The 21,569-nt window shown below is 33.4% G+C and overlaps 1 protein-coding gene across 1 annotated transcript; it reads left to right on the top strand.

Moving 5' to 3' along the window:
* Positions 1–8,996: 8,996 nt before the first annotated feature.
* Positions 8,997–11,375, top strand: LOC134686824 (uncharacterized). Its single transcript, XM_063546629.1, has 3 exons — positions 8,997–9,212; positions 9,600–9,743; positions 10,532–11,375. The coding sequence occupies exons 1-3, from the start codon at positions 9,050–9,052 to the stop codon at positions 10,810–10,812; spliced, it is 588 nt and encodes a 195-aa protein (XP_063402699.1). The 5' UTR covers positions 8,997–9,049; the 3' UTR covers positions 10,813–11,375.
* The last annotated feature ends 10,194 nt before the right edge of the window (positions 11,376–21,569 follow it).

Raw genomic sequence — 21,569 nt, 5'->3', positions numbered from 1 at the left:
TATGCCATAGAACAATGTAAAAGTTACCGTCTAACAGCATTACGTATTTTTTTCTTTTGATTTATGTTTTGTCATGGTAGGGCCTATTATAGCTGACTATATAATATATGTAGATATGTAAGCCTTTATAGCTAGATGACCATACCGCATACGGCCTTAACAAATGACCAAAATCCATATGGACCTAGCTATAGAGGCTAACATATCTACGTTATTTGTTCTGTAGTGGCAATAGTAACACATTTAATTTTCAAATAGTTTATGTATTAATTGGATGTGTCCTTTATTTAAGCTTATTGCTACTAGATAGGTGATTTACGTCAATTGTATTATTTCATTGATTTTTTTCAAATAATTTTGACATCGGGATATGTAGTTACAATTATTTTAAACTATATAGTATACATTCCAGTGGATGTCTAAAGTTGCAATATGTCTTACAATTCCGATTGAATATAGATTGTCCAATTCTATTGATTTTGCAACATTAGATCCGAAATAAGAATAATGTCTTGTTAAAATTACATGCATCGTATCAGGACCCACCAGAACATTACCAGGACGAACCAGCACTGGATCAGGACATATTTCAACTGCAAAAATTCACATATTTGAGTTTGAACTCCAAAGTATTTGTCTATTTTACCGTTTCTGATGTTCTAAAATCGAACTATCGTGTAACACTCACTGGGTATACGCAGATGACATTTCTTAATTTCTTCCCTTTGTAACCAAAAAAACAACCCTGAAACATCATAACTATTTCTTTTCCGCTCTGTTATTCAAGAAAAAAAGTACTGTGCCATAGGAGCATTATTCGCCCTTTCCCCTTTTAGCTCGTTTTATTGCTTTTAATTAATCTTTATGCAAAATTACACCCATAAGGGTCAAGCAATACAATCAAACAACAATTTTATACAATACAATGCAATACAATGAAATACAATGTAAAACAATGCAATACAGTGAAATACAATATAATATAATACAATATATAGAATATTAGAACATTAGTTTAATAGAAAAAATGTGATCACTGCTCATAAAGACCCCCCTTCCCACACACACACACACACCACACCCAAAAAAGCACACAAGATGTCAACTAGAAATATAGTGAGCATTGCCCATAAAGACACCCATACCCCTCCCCTCAAAAATAATAGACACACAAACTAAGTGGTACCCATCAACACAAAACATGAACAAAATAATACGCGTACCTCAAAATAAACTAGGTTAGTGGCCTTGATGTTTTAACAATTAAAATCTATATCCCTCAAAAGAGTTAAAATTTAACAGTTTTTGAAGATTCTCAAACAACAACAAATTCACATCAAAGAAAAACATGGGAATTATTAATGTGAGATATAAACAAGTCAGCAATGTTTCAAGCTTTTTCGATTTATTATTAAAATATGGAAATCCCCCATTTCTTATGGTTGAATCCATGAGTCCAAATAATCCAAACGTAAGTCAGAAATTAAAAAAACGAAAGGAATCTTGTGTCAATATAAAAAAAAAATAATAATGAAAATTACTCAAATCATACCCCCTCCCTAACAACCATACTTTAACGAAAACTATCTTATACCGTATGATCTAAAATTTATTAAAATTGAAAGAGAAATGTCAATAGATATAAACAATGCAGAGAAGTTTCATGAACATTGGTGAATGATTTTATGAGTTATTGACGACTGATTTAAAGTTATTGACGACTCTGGGACAACGTCATACCATACTTCGTCTCGTTAATAGGTACAATCAAATTTCATTTTTGTTTATACATATTTTTATCGATCACCGATCATGACGAGATCGCTTGCACGTTATCACTCTAGCAGGACAGCCGAACCCACCGTAATAAAATAGTATCAGAACGGAAAGGTAGATGGCCTAATTAAAGTTATATTGTAGATAAAGAATACACTTATTCACCTTCCTTGTTAGTTTAGATGTAAACACATGTATCAAAACATACATGTGTGTGGATGGGTAAAACTACTACACTATTGCGGTCCGTGTAACACTTATCAATTCAAAGTTTTAAAAAGTTTTGAAATTTTAGATTTTTGGAATTTTGATCAAAGTTTTAAAATATCAAAATTTCAAATTGTGTTAAAGTTTTGAAATTTTGAAATTTTAACCAAATTATTAAAATATCAAAATTCTAAATACCGTTTATAAATTTGATAGTTTAGAAATTTGAACAAACTTTTAAAATACTAAACCTAACGCGCAATTTTGATTATTTCACTTTTTGAAAGTTTGATTTTTTAAATGTTTGCTTAAAATATCAAAATAGAAAAGGGGCAATAAGAGGGATACCTGAAAAAGCGAAACGAAATAAAAGCGGAACGAAACGAAACAATATGAATTAAAAACATACTGATACTTAAAAATTCATGTATGAAATAAAACGGACAGTAGAAAGCGGTGCAAAATTGGATGACAAAATTAATATTTTTTAAAAGAAGATAATTCATTTAAAAAAACCAGACGTACGGCTCTGATATTGACCATTTTACCTGCTGGTTTTTCTAGCACCCATATTTTAGGAGAAACAGGAGTAACAGTAAAAACTGAACAACTCGCAGTAGGTCAAATAGTATGTGTGTGTTGAGCATGTATATATACATTTTCTACTAAACTCTAAGCCATAAAAAGGCCCAATACAAGATGTATTATCTCTTTTGATTTCATTTTTTTTCTGTTTTGCTTTACGACTTCTTACTTTCTGCAATCATGTTGGCTAAAGAATATATCATTTCATGTACAGAATAAAAGATCATCTTAAACGTTTTTATCTGTTCTTTGTAAGTTGTTTGCCCTAAATATTCAGCGTTAAGCGTTCCGTAAGGAACAAGAAAAGCGCTTCATGATACTGAATGCATGGTTTAAGGTTGTGCTAGTCCACAGTATGGAAAGTTTTTAATATAATCTTTTTTACGCTGAAATTAAGACGGTAATAGGATCCAATATCAGCAAATTGGAGCCAAGATACTGTTACAAGGTATCTACAAAAACTCATCATAGATGGATACCGGAATATAAATTTTGCCGGTTTTTGCGCCAGACGCGCGTTTCTTTTACAAAAGACTTATCATTGACACTCGAACCAAATTAAGTTAAAAAGGCAAATAAAGTCAAATAAATTTGAAAAGGCCAAATAAAGTAAACTTTTAAATCCAACGTATAGCTCTGGTTTTGTAAAAGTTGAAACCTTTCATATCATATATAAACGTATACTATAAACATTATTTTCACGAGCATTCATATTTATGTAATAGTTACCGCTGTACTACATTAAGCACCCAACTTGCATTCATGTTTATGTAATAGTTGCCGCTGTACTACATTAAGCACCCATCTATCCAGTTGTAGGTGTCAGCATTTTGAAAGTTGAAAATTGTGTTCAAAAGTTTTTATCAGCGATAAATGGTAATCGTCTGGGGAACCAATATTTAGATAGTCCCTGTTTTTTACTTGATACTACCACTAGGGGCTTCGATAATGGTACATTAAAATATTCTGATCCCTAATTCGATGATATAATATTCTGTGCCAGAAGAGGACAAAAGAAACATTATCCATGGCTTTTAGTGTTAAATTTTGAACCAGACAAGTTGATTAATGGCGATGAAAAACTTAATAAAATTGTTAGCGCTTCGACAAAGCAACCTCACCCCACTTTTAAAGTTACATGGTTGCTACCTTAAAGACAACGTTTGGACTGATTATCATACACGTAGCTCCATTATAGGTTCTAAATCAACCACTGTTTTATTAAAGTAAACAAAAGGAATAGATTTTTTTGTATTAAAGGATATTACTGTCCCGTATTTGCATTTTGTTATTCGGGTATTTATATTTGAAGTTATCGTACGACAATCGACTTTTAGCAAACTAAAAGTTCACATGTACACCCAGTCAGAATGGGGCGTGCAAAGAGAAGCCACACTGTCAGCTGCATGATGTTTTTTTTTCCATTTTTGGCCGTACACCAATGTCACTCTCGAAAAACCAGTACAATGTTAAACGCAGAATTGAAGTAAAGAATTCACATATACGGAACGCTGAAACTGAAAGTTGAAATTCAAGCAAAATAAGAACGAAACAATTAAAGAGGTGTTTGACCAAAGTGAAGTTAAAACATATTTAAATCCATCTATAAGGGCAACTTTGTCCTTGGAAGTTGAATCTTACTTTTCTTCGTAATTTGTATGTAAATTATCGATTTTTTTGTTGTTGCCAGTGACAAATATTTCATGAATGTTCTGGAACAAATTAGCAATAAATGCAACAGGGAGAGAGTGTGCATAATGAGGACATATAAAACATTTCAATTAGTTTAATTGAGGTCTGGAGCTGGCGTATGACAGTAACTGCTAGCATTATGTATAGTAGTCCTTTGTTATTTTATTATCATTGTCATGCATGTTAATTAGTTTCTTAGTTTGTTTCCTATTCTGACATAGGACTTGTATTTCCTATTGAAGTGCGTTTTACTGTTCGTATTACTGTGTGTTTTTCATTCTTTATTTGCTAGAGGTATAGGGGAGGGTTGTGATCTCACGAAACATGTTAAACCCCGCCGCATTTGTGCGCTTGTCCCAATCCAGGAGCCTCTGTCCTTCTAAGTCTTGTATGAGTTTGATTTTAGTTCATTGTTATGTTTCGGAGTTTAGTATTACGTCTATAATCGCTGAACCAGTACACTTTTTTGTCTAGGGGCCAGCTGAAATACGCCTAGCACAACTTTTATTGCGACGCTATATTTAAGTATTCCTTCTGTATCATTTCTTGGAATTGAAATACATAATAAAAGGCAATATATTATTATCATGCAATCGATCAACAAGAAAGGAAAACGTTTTAAGTTGTATGCCAGCCCACCGAGGCGCTTTTTCTGGATCTACTTCATCAGGAACGTCAAAAAGGCGAATAATACTATATGGTTTACTGCGAGTTGGTCATTTTTCACTGATACTTCTAAATGTTGGGCACTGGGAACACAAAATAGCTTTGAATTATTTATCTCAAACGCTAACCTTATATAAGAGATTTAAATCAACGTAGTTGATTCCGGTTTAAATAGGTTTAATTATATATTTTTTTTTTTATAGATGCACAACCTTAAAATTTCAGGATACTGTTATCCCATGTGATGTCTAATATGTTTCATAAAAAAAACCCGACTTCTTCTTTTCAATTTTTTTGTTGTTATTAAGAATGATTTGATATATTTCATGCTATTTATTTATAACTAAGAATAGTTCTTATCAGAGCCATGTTTACATCAGTGATTACAGGTACCCCTCTTGTCGCCCCTTTACATTTTTGATATTTTAAGCAAACATTTAAAAAATTAAACTTTCAAAAAGTGAAATAATCAAAATTGCACATTAGGTTTAGTATTTTAAAAGTTTGATCAAGTTTCTAAAATATCAAATTTATAAACGATATTTAGAATTTTGATATTTTAATAATTTGGTTAAATTTTCTAAATTTCAAAACTTTAACACAATTTGAAATTTTGATATTTTAAAACTTTGATCAAAATTCCAAAAATCTAAAATTTCAAAACTTTTTAAAACTTTGAATTGATAAGTGTTACACGGACCTATTGCGTACTTTTAATCAAACAAAAATAATATTGAAATTGCAAAATAAAAATCATAAACAAGATTTTTTTTTCGGGTGTTCCCCGGTCCGTGTAACACTTATCAATTCAAAGTTTTAAAAAGTTTTGAAATTTTAGATTTTTGGAATTTTGATCAAAGTTTTAAAATATCAAAATTTCAAATTGTGTTAAAGTTTTGAAATTTTGAAATTTTAACCAAATTATTAAAATATCAAAGTTCTAAATATCGTTTATAAATTTGATAGTTTAGAAATTTGATCAAACTTTTAAAATACTAAACCTAACGCGCAATTTTGATTATTTCACTTTTTGAAAGTTTGATTTTTTAAATGTTTGCTTAAAATATCAAAAAACAGAAATGGGGCAATAAGAGGGATACCTGTAAAAAGCGAAACGAAATAAAAGCGGAACGAAACGAAACAATATGAATTAAAAACATACTGATACTTAAAAGTTTATGTATGAAATAAAACGGACATTTGTAAGCGGTGAAAAATTGGATGACAAAATTAATATTTCTTAAAAGAAGATAATCTATTTAAAAATCAGACGTACGGCTCTGATATTGACCATTTTACCTGCTGGTTTTATGATACTGAATGATGGTGTCCTAATTAAGGTTGTGCTAGTCCACAGTGTGGGAGGTTATTAATATAATCTTATTTACGCTGAAATTAAGACGGTACTAAGATCCAATATCAGCAAATTGGAACCAAGATACTGTTACAAGGTATCTACAAAAACTCATCATAGATGGATACCAGAATATAAATTCTGCCGGTTTTTGCGCCAGACGCGCGTTTCGTCTACAAAAGACTTATCATTGACACTCGAACCAAATGAAGTTAAAAAGGCAAATAAAGTCAAATAAAATTGAAAAGGTCAAATAAAGTAAACTTTCAAATCCAAAGAATAGCTCTGGTTTTGTAAAAGTTGAAACCTTTCATATCATATATAAACGTATACCATAAACATTATTTTCACGAGCATTCATATTTATGTAATAGTTACCGCTGTACTACATTAAGCACCCAACTAGCATTCATGTTTATGTAATAGTTGTCGCTGTACTACATTAAGCACCCATCTATCCAGTTGTAGGTGCCGGCATTTTGAAAGTTGAAAATTGTGTTCAAAAGTTTCTATCAGCGAAAAATGGTAATCTTCTGGGGAACCAATATTTAGATAGTCCCTGTTTTTTTACTTGATATTACCACTAGGGGCTTCGATGGTAATGGTACATTAAAATATTCTGATCCCTAATTTGATGATATAATATTCTGTGCCAGCAGAGAACAAAAGAAAAATTATCCATGCCTTTTAGTGTTAAATTTTGAACCAGACAAGTTGATTAATAGCGATGAAAAACTTAATAAAATTGTTAGTGCTTCGACAAAACAACCTCACCCCACTTTAAAAGTTAAACGTTTGGACTGGTTATCATACACGTAGCTCCATTAGAGGTTCTAAATCAACCACTGTTTTATAATAGTAAACAAAAGGAATAGATTTTTTTTGTATTAAAGGATATTATTGTCCCGTATTTGCATTTTGTTATTTGGGTATTTTAAGTTATCGTACGACTATCGACTTTGAGCAAACTAAAAGTACACATGTACATCCAGTCAGAATGGGGTGTGCAAAGAGAAGCCACACTGTCTGCTGCATGATGGATGTTTTCCATTTTTGGCCGTACACTTATGTTGCTCTCGAAAAAACAGTGCAATGTAAAACGCTGAATTTTTAGTAAAGAATTCACCTACAGAACGCTGAAACTGAAATTTGAAATTCAAGAAAAATAAGAACGAAACAATTAAAGAGGTGTTTGCCCAATGTGAAGTTAATACATATTTAAATCCATCTATAAGAGAAACTTTGTCCTCGGAAGTTGAATCTTACGTTTCTTCGTAATTTGTATGTTAACAACCTATTTAAAAATTATCGATTTTTGTTGTTGCCAGTGAGAAATATTTCATGAATGTTCCGGAACAAATTAGCAATAAATGCAACAGGGAGAGAGTGTGCATAATGAAGACATATAAAACCTTTCAATTAGTTTATAAGTTGAGGTCTGAAGCTGGCGTATGATAGTAACTGCTAGCCTTATATAGTAGTCCTTTGTTATTTTATTATCATTGTCATGTTGATTAGTTTCTTAGTTTGTTTCCTATTTTGACATAGGACTTGTATTTCCTATTAAAGTGCGTTTTACTGTTCGTATTACTGTGTGTTTTTCATTCTTTATTGGCTAGAGGTATAGGGGTAGGGTTGTGATCTCACGAAGCATGTTAAACCCCGCCGCATCTGTGCGCCTGTCCCAATCCAGGAGCCTCTGTCCTTCTAAGTCTTGTATGATTTTGATTTTAGTTCATTGTTATATATTTCGGAGTTTAGTATTACGTCTATAATCACTGAACCAGTACATTTTTTGTCTAGGGGCAAGCTGAAACACACCTAGCACAACTTTCATTGCAACGCTATATATTAAGTATTCCTTCCGTATCATTTCTTGGAACTGAAATAAATCATAAAAGACAATATATTATCATCATGGCTTTTGCAATCGATAAACAAGAAAGGAAAACGTTTTAAGTTGTATACGACCGAAGCGCTTTTTCTGGATCTACCTTCATCAGGAACGTCAAAAAGGCGAATAATACTATATGGTTTACTTCGAGTTGGTCATTTTTCACTGATACTTCTAAATGTTGGGCACTGGGAACACAAAATAGCTTTGAATTATTTATCTCAAACGCTAAACCTTATATAAGAGATTTAAATCAACATAGTTGATTCCGGTTTAAATAGGTTTAATTATATTTTTTTTGATAGATGCACAACCTTAAAATTTCAGGATACTGTTATCCCATGTGATGTCTAATATGTTTCATAAAAAAACCCGACTTCTTCCTTTCATTATTTATTTTGTTATTAAGAATGATTTGATATATTTCATGCTATTAATTTATAACTAAGAATAGTTCTTATCAGAGCCGTGTTTACATCAGTGATTACAGGTACCCCTCTTGTCGCCCCTTTATACTTTTGATATTTTAAGCAAACACTTAAAAAATTAAACTTTCAAAAAGTGAAATAATCAAAGTTGCGAGTAAGGGTTCGTATTTTAAAAGTTTGATCAAGTTTCTAAAATATCAAATTTATAAACGATATTTAGAACTTTGATATTTTAATAATTTGGTTAAAATTTCAAAATTTCAAAACTTAAACACAATATGAAATTTTGATATTTTAAAACTTTGATCAAAATTCCAAAAATCTAAAATTTCAAAACTTTTTAAAACTTTGAATTGATAAGTGTTACACGGACCACCCGATCGATTGATATAAATACAAAAGTTAGACCTTAAGAATTGTTAAATCTGTATCTTTCATCAAATAAACATGAATATTAAAATCGCAGGTATTTTCAACATCCTAGCTTTATTGTTGTTGGTTGCTGGGGCTCTAGCTCCAGGCTGGGTAGTAATCGAGAGTTCTGGCAATTCAATCCATGTTGGACTCTTTTATACAGTCGCAAATGGTTCTACTGGTCGCAGTTTATCATGTAAGTAAACAATTAACTTGAAATACAATTTCTGCAAAGTATAATTATACATAGGAGAGGAGATATAGTAATACAAGCCAATGAAAAGATAACCAATAAAATATAACTTTTAAAAAACATCTAGAAGGCAACATCTATATTTGGTCTGTATTAAAAGTTTACAGATTGATTTTTTGTCGTCTATACTCGAAAGAATACTCGATATATATTCGATATACTACAAGTGAATCACTATGGAATACGTTAGACATTTAACAGTTGAATCAGTATGTCTGGTATATTTTTGACATACTACAAATGAATCGGTCTTCTCTGTATACTTTAGTGCAAAACAAAGACAATTGTCTGTTGTATATAAAATAATGATGATGAAATTTTTTTTTGCAGTTCCCGGACTTATAGAATTCCAGATAGAAGTGATCGTTGGTATCATACTGTGTATAATTGCCACCATTCTTATATTTGTGTATGCAAATGGACAGATAGGCCACAGCTATCTAATGTCTCCTGTTATTTTGAACCTGATATCAGGTAAGTTTTTGAATCAACTTGAATCGTCTTAACAGTTATAAGTGATATTATGTGTGAGTCTTATGTGGTGTTTACGTTTCTTTTAATCTCCTGGACCCATATAGAGGTTCGAGTTATCGAATACTGTTCGATCTCTGAAATAGAGAGTCGGGTAATTGAACAATCGTGTTAAACCTAATATCAATAGGACCAAGTCGCTGCACATTCGTGTTCAATAGTTCAATCGAAAGAGAATAGTCACTGATTACTAGTATTCGTTTTCAATAGTTTAATCAAAAGAGAATAGTAACTGAACATTCGTGTCAATGTCCAATCGACAGAGTCGAATAACCGAACCATCATGTTTAATGTCCGATCGAGTGAGATCTGTCTTAGTGTAACTTTCCGAGTGGAGTCTATGAACACATCATTATTGGTCCCTATGTTATCATTTCTCTGATGGCCTCTATATTGATAACATCATTGTGAGAACCATTTACTTCAATAAATTCTTGCAGAATAAAGATTACTTCCGGTTCTAATTTTAAAATCTCATCACATATGCTATACACTATACAAACCATCGCGCTCCTAAACATTTCTCGCAATTTATGTAGATTTCGAACATTTTCTTCAATTTATCATCATTGAACAGTTTCATTTAAATGGCGACTACACAAAAAAAAGTACATACACTGCTTATACCTGTATATTGGTTATATCATAACATTAATTAATTATGTGTCATGTATTTTTACATGGGTGGCAGTTTGTTATATCATAACGATCTTTGTTTCATTCTATTTCAGGTGTTATAACATGTGTGGCAGTTGGTCGATTTTTACATGCAATTTTACGTAGTCTTGGTTACAACATGGGAGTACCCTACTCCCTGATACTTAGCGGTCTGGGTGCAGTCATGTTGTTTGTTATAATCGTCGTTCTTATTGTAAAGAAAACACAAGACAGTAATAAAATTCAGTCATCACAAGGAATTGTCTTGGCAACTACCTCTAAACCTCAAGTGAATATGGGTTATAGCCAGGACTCACCACAGCAATATGGAATTCCACCAAAATATGGTGTATAAGATACTAAAAACTATGAAGGCACCTGACCTGCATCTGTGTCGTTTTCACCAAAAGCACAGAGAGAGAAAGAGAGAGAGAAAGTTAACATGTTAGAATTTGTTTTAAAAACTACACAAAGAACAAGAGCGTTATTCTAGTTTGTGGTTCCACTTTAATAAGAAGGGGGCTATCAAAGCAATGCATTTTAAATATAAATGGCAGACTATATTGTTTACGATTCTATTTATGTAACTTTATTTATTTACATTTGTACATATATCATTCACATGTAATCAGATATGTCTATGACAAGTCAACGCAATAGTTTCTATGAAATAGAGTGGTGACCAGTACAAATCAACTGTCTATTGGCTATTACCTCATTTGAATTTTAATCTAATCTGTGATATAATTTGAAAAAGACTTTCTGTGTCATTTGGTCTCTTGCGGAGAGTTGTCTCATTGGCACATACCACAAATTCTTTTTATATTTATACTTTTACACATGTTTTTCCTACAAATATCAAAATCTGTATTATTTTTATTACCTTTTAAAAAAAATAAAAATGCATTCAAAACTGTTTTTGTTGGAGTCATTTTTATGCCCTACTTACGATAGTAGAGGGGCATTATGTTTTCTGGTCTGTGCGTCCGTTCGTCCGTCCGTTTGTTCGTTCGTCCGTCTGTCCCGCTTCAGGTTAAAGTTTTTGGTCAAGGTAGCTTTTGATGAAGTTGAAGTCCAATCAACTTGAAACTTAGTACACATGTTCCTTATGATATGATCTTTCTAATTTTAATACATAATTATATTTTTTATCCAATTTCACGGTCCATTGAACATGGAAAATGATAGTGCGAGTGGGGCATCCGTGTACTTTCGACACATTCTTGTTTAATTCATGAAGCCACATTCTGATCAGAGCATGTTCATAATAAATTTTAATAATACCAATCCTCCCCTATACAATTTGCCATTAACCTGACACTAGTAAATCCTTCCCTATACAAATTGACATTTACGTGACACTAGCAAATCCCCTATACAATTTGACATTAACTTGACACTACTAAATACCCTTTACAATTTTACATTTACCCGACACTGGTAAATATCCCCCCATACAATTAGACATTTACTTAACACTAGCAAATCCTCATCTAGTCTAACTTGACACTTTTAAATCGAATCTCCCCTATACAATCTGAAATTTACTTGACACTAGTAAATCCTCCTCTTTACAAATTGACATTTACTTAACACTAGTAAAGTCCCCTCTTTACAAATTGACATTTACTTTACACTAGTAAATCCCCTTAACAATTTGACATTAATCTAACTTGACACTAGTAAATCCTCCCCTATACAATTTTACATTTACTTTACTCTATTTAATCTCTTCCTATACAAATTGACATTTACTTGATACTAGTATATCCTACTCTATACAAATTGACATTTACTGAACACTTTTAAATCCCTTGTACAATTTGACACTAGTAAATCCCCTCTATACAAATTGACATTTACTTGACACTCGTAAATCCTCTTCTATACAAATTGAAATTTACTTGACAATAGTAAATCCTCCTCTATACAATTTGACATTAACCCGACACTCGTAAATCCTCCCCTATACAAATTGAAATTTACTTGACAATAGTAAATCACCCTATATACAATTTGACACTAACTTGACACAGGTCAATCCTGCCCTATACAATATGACACTAACTGATCACTAGTAAATCCTTCATACAATTTGACATTTACTTGACACTCGTAAATTTTCTTCTATACAAATTGAAATTTACTTGGCAATAATTAATCCTCCTTCATACAATTTGACATTTACCCGACACTCGTAAATCCTCCCCTAAACAAATTGAAATTTACTTGACAATAGTAAATCCCCCTCTATACAATTTGAAATTTACTTGACACTGGTACATCCTCCCCTATACAATTTGACACTAACTTGACACAAGTCAATCCTGCCCTATACAATATGACACTTACTGAACACTAGTAAATCCTTCATACAATTTGACATTTACTTGACACTATCAATGCCTTCCCTATACAAATTAAAACTACCTGACACTAGTAAATCCTCCCCGATACAAATTGACAATTACTTAACGCTAGGAAATCATCCCCTATACAAATTGAAATTTATTGGACAATAGTGAGTAAATCCTCTATACAATTTGACATTTACTTGACACTTTTAACTCCTTCCCTATACAAATTGAAATTTACTTGACATTAATTTGACAATAGTAAACCCCCCTCTATACAATTTGTCATTAACCTGACACTAGTAAATCCTCCCATATACAATTTGACATTTACTTGACACTAGTCAATCCTGCCCTATACAATATGACACTTACTTAACACTAGTTAATCCCCTATACAATTTGACATTTACTTGACACTATCAATTCCTTCCTTATACAAATTGAAATTCACTTGACACTAGTGAATCCTCCCCTGTACAAATTGACATTTACTTGACGTTAGGAAATCCTCCCCTATACAAATTGACATTTATTGGACAAAAGTAAATCCCCTATACAATTTGACATTTACTTGACACTATCAATTCCTTCCTTATACAAATTGAAATTAACTTGACACTAGTGAATCCTCCCCTATACAAATTGACATTTACTTGACGTTAGGAAATCCTCCCCTATACAAATTGACATTTATTGGACAATGGTAAATACCCTATACAAGTTGTCATTTTCTTTACACTATTAAATCCATCCCATTACAATTTGACATTTACTTGGCACTATTAAATCCTCTCTTTTGCAAACTGACATTTACTTGACACTTGTAAATCCTCACTTATGCAAATTAAAGTTGACTAGACATTAGTACAATTATCCCCATAAACAATCTGAAATTTTACTAGCCACTTGTGCGATTCTCTCCTTTACAACATATAATTTACTAGACACTAGTACAATGCTTCCCTATATAATTCGAAATTTACTAGACACACGTGCAATTATTCCCTATACAATCTGAAATTTATTAGACGCTGGTGCGAATCTCCCCTATACAATCTGAAATTTACTGGAAACTAGTGCAATGCTGTCATATTCAATCTGAAATTTACCAGACACTAGTGCAATGCTCCCATATACAATCTGAAATTTACTACACACTAGCGCGATTCTTTAACAATCTGAAATTTACTAGACACAAGTGCAATGTTTCCATATACAATCTGAAATTTACTAGACACTAGTGAGAATCCCCCCTATACAATCTGAAATTTACTAGACACTAGTGCAATGTTTCCCTATACAATCTGAAATTTACTAGACAGTGCAGTGCTGCCCTATACAATATGAAATTTACTAGACACAAGCGCGATTCTCCCCTTTACAATCTGATATTTACTAGACACTTGTGCAATGCTCCCCTAAAGTATGTGTACTCTTCCCCTATACCATTTGACTTTTACTAGACAATAGTGCAATTCTACCCTATACAATCCTGAGACACGTACAATCCTCCACTTCACAATCTGAAATTTACTGGACACTAGTACAATCCTCATCTAAACAATCTGAAATTTACTTGACACTTATACGGTTCTCCCTTATACAATCTGAAAGTCTGGTAGTTACGATGATCTTTCGTAAATTTTTTATGGCTATTATTTCGGTAACAAGGCCACATATGATACTAAAAAAACACACGCACAACAAACCCGTAAATATCAACCTAGCGACTGAGTACTTCTTGAAAACAACGCGTGTACAGAGAAAATAGAAGAAGACGATTTTACTTGTTTTTGGCTTCGCCATATTGGGATCGTCGTCACTGCAATTGCGATGATCAGTTTAACAACAGTTATTATATGGATAGTACAATAGGATGATATATAAATGGGATATATAAATGGATTAATATTATATATACATGTAAGTGTTATGTAACTTTTATATACAAATATCATAATAAATATTATAATACAATTTTACAGTTATTACGATGAGATTGAATTCCCTCCCTGTCATGTGTTCATCATCCACGAGCTTGTCTCAGAAAAAATATATCTTTGTACATTAACCTCACTTTCCGGTATAGAGACTTGATTGATCATCCACAAGAACTTGCGGTCATCCGATGTTCAGTACTTCAGTACTTTGACATTCTTATTGGAAATGATTCTTTAATCTCAATATTGCCATTATGTCATTTACCCTGTCTAGACAAGTCTTTCGATGAAAAACCTTATAAGATAATGGAATCTTTTGCAGTATTGTCTTCAACAGCAATGAGTACCACTGAATAATGTGTTGATTGAATAAAAATAGGATTATTTGCTAGATTCTATAAACAAAATATACATGTATAATATGAATATTTGAAATGTACGAAACAAAACCCAATACAAATACTTGTTTTTTTCAAAAGTTAATGTACATTTTAACAAGAATGGTTGCGGAACATTACAACAAATTAGTGCACATAAACCAAAAAGTGTTTTCCATGCATTTATTTAAAACGAAGTAAATCGTGTACGTGCACATGTACTTTTAACTCAAAAATACCTGTAGATTTTAAAACGTAAAGTAATAACAAATTGACTTCCGTGGTTCAGTTACCTTTAAACATAATAATACGTCACATTCTGACATTGCACATGTCACGCAAACAAATTACAAAATCATGCGCATATATTTCAGAATATTGCGAAAGAAAATAAAAAGTTATCCGAACTCATAAAATACTGTCTTTATTAGTTTCACTTCTGAAAGAGTATATTTGTAAATAAGGACACAACACTCACGCAACCATAATTTAACTGTAAGGGGGTATGGTTATATGTCTCAGTCAGATTTTTTTTCCGCGAGAACATTTCAAGTTATAAGTTTTTCAATCAAATTTTTTTTTCTTCAAAATTTGTCACTACAAGGTATGGGGAACTGTATCAGATTTTCTTTTGTCGTTTGCTCTGACCCATTTTTTTCACATTAATTTTGGGATAAGAATATTCATTTAATTTTTAAAAACATACCCCCCCTTTTTTTTGTCCCCGCATTAAATGATATGGTCGTTCCCTTGGACAGCAACCATTTGATTTCGAAAAAAAGTTTGTCCAGAAAAAAAATCCATAGCCCCCATCCCCCGAAAATCAAATGGTTGCTGCCTTACTGATTTCATCTTCTTTACTTCTGAAACAATATATTCAGTTTCTCAACGACGAAACTAATGTTTATAAGTAAAAAGTCTAGACTCGTTTATAAAACGATTCACTTATCTGAGGACAATGAATTATGAAATTGTAAAATTTGCTGTATACATGCATGTATATGGATATTGTTTGTCACAAGCCGTACTTATATTATGATTATTATAAGAACTTTAACAGGTACATACGCTTTTGTAAGTAAATATATGTCTTCTACGACTGAACAAATATTAAATATATCACAAACAAGATTTGTATAACTAACTGCAGGGATAATGAAGAATGAATTTGGTAATTTGAGATGGACTGTTGATTAGTTGGGAAAAGGGCATATTTGAAAGTTTCAGTGATTTTGCAATGCAAACTGTAAAAAATCTGTTTCACGTATACTTTCACATGCATTACTGACCGAATGAGATAAACTATGATGAAAGTACTGAGTAGTCAAGGATGTAAATTTATGGCCACACCTTCAGACATATAATTTCCGTAATTCAATACTTGTAATCTTGCCTTTCAAGAGAGCAAATCAAATACTTATAAAACATACAAATTGCATATACATGTTTATCTCAATTTGAAAGGCAGATATTAATCAATTTAAAAGTGTCCAATTTCAGTGAAATGGGAATCCTTAATTCATACGTAATGGTATAATGTAAATATAGTACGTAATGGGTTCTTATCAGTAGGAGGGTTGAACCATGTTTTTTTGGGTCCGAATGAGTAGATCGGTCAAAACATGCTTAATAGGTTCCAAATATACTTTTTCTTGTATGTAGTCTTTAGAGACAGGGTTTTCATTGAGAACGTTTTGATGATTTTGATTTTTATGAATAGCTTTCAAAAGGGAATTCAAACGTAATTCGTAAGATAACGACCATATTGACTAATATACTGGCTAAGTAGGAGTGGAAAATGTATAACAAAGTTGCACACAAGACAGTATGAAAATGAATATTCTGCAAAACAAAATGAAGGAAAGAATTGTTTACTATAAAACGAAAATCGAAAAATGCGCACCATTATATTAAGCAAGTATTCAAACAGTTTAATCCGCAAAACTACCCAACCCGGAATATGAAACCTTCCTGTTTCTTTGTTTTGGGTGAATTAAATGCACTATAGATCGATCACCATGTTAATATCAGCTGCATGTCAAACCGAATATTTAGTAATTTACGTTAAAGATTATAAGTTGGGTAATATTTGACAACAAATGTTTATATTGATGTCGGTCTTCCTTTGTGACAAACCTTAATCCCTTTAAGTGGTTGAAAGCATCACTAAAATCTACTTCACCTTACAAAACATTCTATTTACAAAGTGATCTGATAAAATAAACAAGCTAATAATCCCTTAAACACCTTATACTGAATTAAAGTATAAATTCCAGGTAATTAGCATTCGTTGGAACTTGTATTTATATTACTAGTAGTAGATATAAGAAGATGTGGTATAGGTCGCGATGCGAGTCTCGTACATAATTTAAGAAAATGAATAAAATTGAGAATGGAAATGGGGAATGTGTCAAAGAGACAACAACCCTACCATAGAGCAGACAACAGCAAAAGGTCACCAACAGGTCTTCAATGCAGCGAGAAATTCCCGCACCCGGAGGTGTCCTTCAGCTGGCCCCTAAACAAATACATATACTAGTTCAGTGATAATGAACGCCATACTAAACTCCAAATTGTACAAAAGAAACTAAAATTAAAAATAATACAAGACTAACAAAGGCGAGAGGCTCCTGACTTGGGACAGGCGCAAAAATGCGGCGGGGTAAACATGTTTATGAGATCTTAATCCTCCCCCTATACCTCTAGTCAATGCAGAAAAGTAAACGCATAACAATACGCACATTAAAATTCAGTTCAATAGAAGTCCGAGTCTGGTGTCAGAAGCTGTAACCAAAGAAAATAAAAACAAAATGACAATAGTATTATCACTATACATAAATAACATCAGACTACTAGCAGTTAACTGACATGCCAGCTCCAGGTTAGCATCATTTTCCTAACAAGGATTGTCCAAAGGCAGTATCATTGTCCTTACAAGAAGAACCGACCAAAAGCAGCATCACTGTCCTTACAAGAAGGTCAGCGTTATTGTTCTTTAAAGGTCAGCATCGTTCTCCGTACAAGCAAGTAAGCATCATTGTCCTTTAAAGGTCAGCAACTCCGCATCATTGTCCTTTAAAGGTCAGCATCATTGTCCGTATAGAGGAAGGTCAGCATCATTGTCCGTGTAGAGGAAGGTCAGCATCTTTGTCCTTATAGAGGAATGTTAGCATCATTGTCCTTATAGAGGAAGGTCAGCATCATTGTCCGCATAGAGGAAGGTCAGCATCATTGTCCTTCCTTGCAGGTCAGCATCTTTGTCCTTTAAAGGTCAACATCATTTTTCTTTAAAGGTCAGCATTATTGTCCTGACAAGAAGGTCAACATCATTTTCCTTTAAATGTTAAAATCATTGTTCTTTCAAAAAAATCAGCATTTTTGTCCTTACAAGAAAGTCAGCATCATTGGCCTTTAAAGGTCAGCATCATTGTCCTTCAAAGAAGTTCAGCATCATTGTCCTTACAAGAAGGTCAGCATCATTTTCCTTACAAGAAGGATCGTCCAAAGGCAGTAACATTGTCCTTATTAGAAGAACCGGTCAAAAGCAGCATTCCTGTTCTTACAAGAAGAACCGGTAAAAGCAGCATCACTGTCCTTACAAGAAGAACCGGTCAAAAGCAGCATCACTGTCCTTACAAGAAGAACCGGTCAAAAGCAGCATTACTGTCCTTACAAGAAGAACCGGTCAAAAGCAGCATTACTGTCCTTACAAGAAGAACCGGTCAAAAGCAGAATTACTGTCCTTACAAGAAAGTCAGCAGCATTGTCCTTACAGGAAGTTCAGCATTATCTTCCTTTTAAGGTCAGCATCATTGTTCTTAAAAGATCAGTATCATTGTCCTTACAAGAAAGTCAGCATCATTGTCCTTATAAAGGAAGTCAGCATCATTGGCCTTTCAAGGTAAGCATCATTGTCCGTACAAGAAAGTCAGCATTATTGTCCTTTAAAGGTCAGCATCATTGTCCTTCAAAGAAGTTCAGCATCATTACTGTCCTTACAAGAAGGTCAGCATCATTTTCCTTACAAGAAGGATCGTCCAAAGGCAGTAACATTGTCCTTATTAGAAGAACCGGTCACAGTCAAAAGCAGCATCACTGTCTTTACAAGAAGAACCGGTCAAAAGCAGCATTACTGTCCTTACAAGAAGAACCGGTCAAAAGCAGCATCACTGTCCTTACAAGAAGAACCGGTCAAAAGCAGCATTACTGTCCTTACAAGAAGAACCGGTCAAAAGCAGCATGACTGTCCTTACAAGAAGAACCGGTCAAAAGCAGCATTATTGTCCTTACAAGAAGAACCGGTCAAAAGCAGCATTACTGTCCTAACAAGAAGAACCGGTCAAAAGCAGCATTCCTGTTCTTACAAGAAGAACCGGTAAAAGCAGCATCACTGTCCTTACAAGAAGAACCGGTCAAAAGCAGCATCACTGTCCTTACAAGAAGAACCGGTCAAAAGCAGCATTACTGTCCTTACAAGAAGAACCGGTAAAAAGCAGCATTACTGTCCTTACAAGAAGAACCGGTCAAAAGCAGAATTACTGTCCTTGCAAGAAAGTCAGCAGCATTGTCCTTACAGGAAGTTCAGCATTATCTTCCTTTTAAGGTCAGCATCATTGTTCTTAAAAGATCAGTATCATTGTCCTTACAAGAAAGTCAGCATCATTGTCCTTATAAAGGAAGTCAGCATCATTGGCCTTTCAAGGTAAGCATCATTGTCCGTACAAGAAAGTCAGCATTATTGTCCTTTAAAGGTCAGCAACATTGGCCTTTAGGACCGGTCAAACGCAACATCATTGTCCTTAGAAGAAGGACCGGTCAAAAGCAACATCATTGTCCTTAGAAGAAGGACCGGTCAAAAGCAACGTCTTTGTCCTTTTAGGAAGGACCGGGCGTAACCGTTATTTAAGTCTTTAGAAGTTACAAGATTGGTCGATACAAAGATAATCATACAAAGACAAAGCAGCAATATAGAGGGAAAAGGTTAAAAAAGTCAAGCAAACAAGCAACAAATAAAACTGCGTACATGGCAGACCGAAGAAATTCAATAGTTTTTGTTTTCTCTTTTTCTATATTTCAAGAGTAGACATGCCATGAATTCATCAACCTGTGAAATAAGTAGCCTCTACATTGTAGAATATTTGTGCGGTAATATTTAATTGAATATTTCAGAAGTGATGTCGGTCTGTCTTTGTTACAAACCTTAATCCCTTAAAGTGGTTAAAACACCGCTGAAATCTACTTCACCTTACAAAACATTATATTTACAAAGTGATATGATAAAGTAAACACGCTAATAATCCCTTAAACACCTTATTCCATATTGAATTAAGGTATTAAACCATAGATAGTATCAGCATTCATCAGATATTAACCTGTATTTGAAGACTGTCGATTATGTAAGGTCCGAGTGCGCCTGGACAGGAGGGAACGTCGAAAGAAGTAAGCCCATAACCAATCTACAAAGATAGGGCTCAGTAATCAGTTTCACACACACACACAAAATGAAAGTAGATAGTATCTTATGATCATCTTTTATAGTCGTAAAATGTTTGTGATATTGATAACAGGTAATCAAAATTGAGAATGGTAATGGTGAATGTCAAAGACAAAACTAACCGACCATAGAGCAGAAACCAGCCAAAGGCAACCAATTTAACTTCAACACAGCGAGAACATTCGCCACCAGGATGTGGGCTTAAGAAGGACCCTTAACAAAAATGTGTGCTAGTTAAGCAAAAATGGTGAAGTGGTTAGTGCATCGGACTACTAACACAAAGGTTCCTGGTTCGATTCCCGTTTGGGATGAAAATTTCAGGAACTCAATTTTCGGCTCTCCCTTGACACCATTTGCGAGTATGGTCTTGAGGAAACGATGATAGTCCGTCGGACGGGGACGATAAATGGCTGACCCGTGTTAAGAGAGAGCCATATCTCTTGCACGTTAAAGACACCCTTGTAGATTTCGAAAAAGAGTAGGCTAATGCCGCTACAAGGCAGCACTCGCACCCGCAAAGTGGAAAGGGATTAATATAAGTTGTAAAACTTGTTTCCCAATCCACTATAAACAAATATGTTTAAACTAAAACTAAGCAAAAATGGACGTCACACTTAACTCCGATACATATAAATGATTCTTAATTAAAACAAAACATACAAAACTCAAGAAGCCCAGACTTGGGATAGGCGAAAAAAATGCGGCGGGGTTAGCCATGTTTTTGAGATTTCAACTCTTCCCCAGTACTTGTAGCTCGAATAATTACAGCGCCCCCTTACGGTCATTGTCCTCCAGAGTTAATTGAGTGATCGAAGTGATCGTAATATAACGACTGGATTATTCTGGTTACAGTACGTGTAGCTAATTAGAATGAACAAATACACAGCAACACACATATTCAAATTCCGTTTAAAATAAGAATAGGTTACAGACAAAACGAAGCA

Source organism: Mytilus trossulus, chromosome 10, assembly GCF_036588685.1.
Source record: "Mytilus trossulus isolate FHL-02 chromosome 10, PNRI_Mtr1.1.1.hap1, whole genome shotgun sequence".
NCBI lineage: Eukaryota > Metazoa > Mollusca > Bivalvia > Mytilida > Mytilidae > Mytilus > Mytilus trossulus.
This window is presented reverse-complemented; position numbering and strand designations above follow the sequence as displayed.

What these genes read in the sequence shown, in the direction of transcription:
- LOC134686824 (XM_063546629.1), top strand. Translation starts at nt 9,050, where the DNA reads ATGAATATTAAAATCGCAGGTATTTTCAACATCCTAGCTTTATTGTTG. An exon ending in TACTGGTCGCAGTTTATCAT is followed by an intron (nt 9,213 to 9,599) that starts GTAAGTAAACAA and finishes TTTTTTTTGCAG; the next exon opens with TTCCCGGACTTATAGAATTC. An exon ending in TATTTTGAACCTGATATCAG is followed by an intron (nt 9,744 to 10,531) that starts GTAAGTTTTTGA and finishes ATTCTATTTCAG; the next exon opens with GTGTTATAACATGTGTGGCA.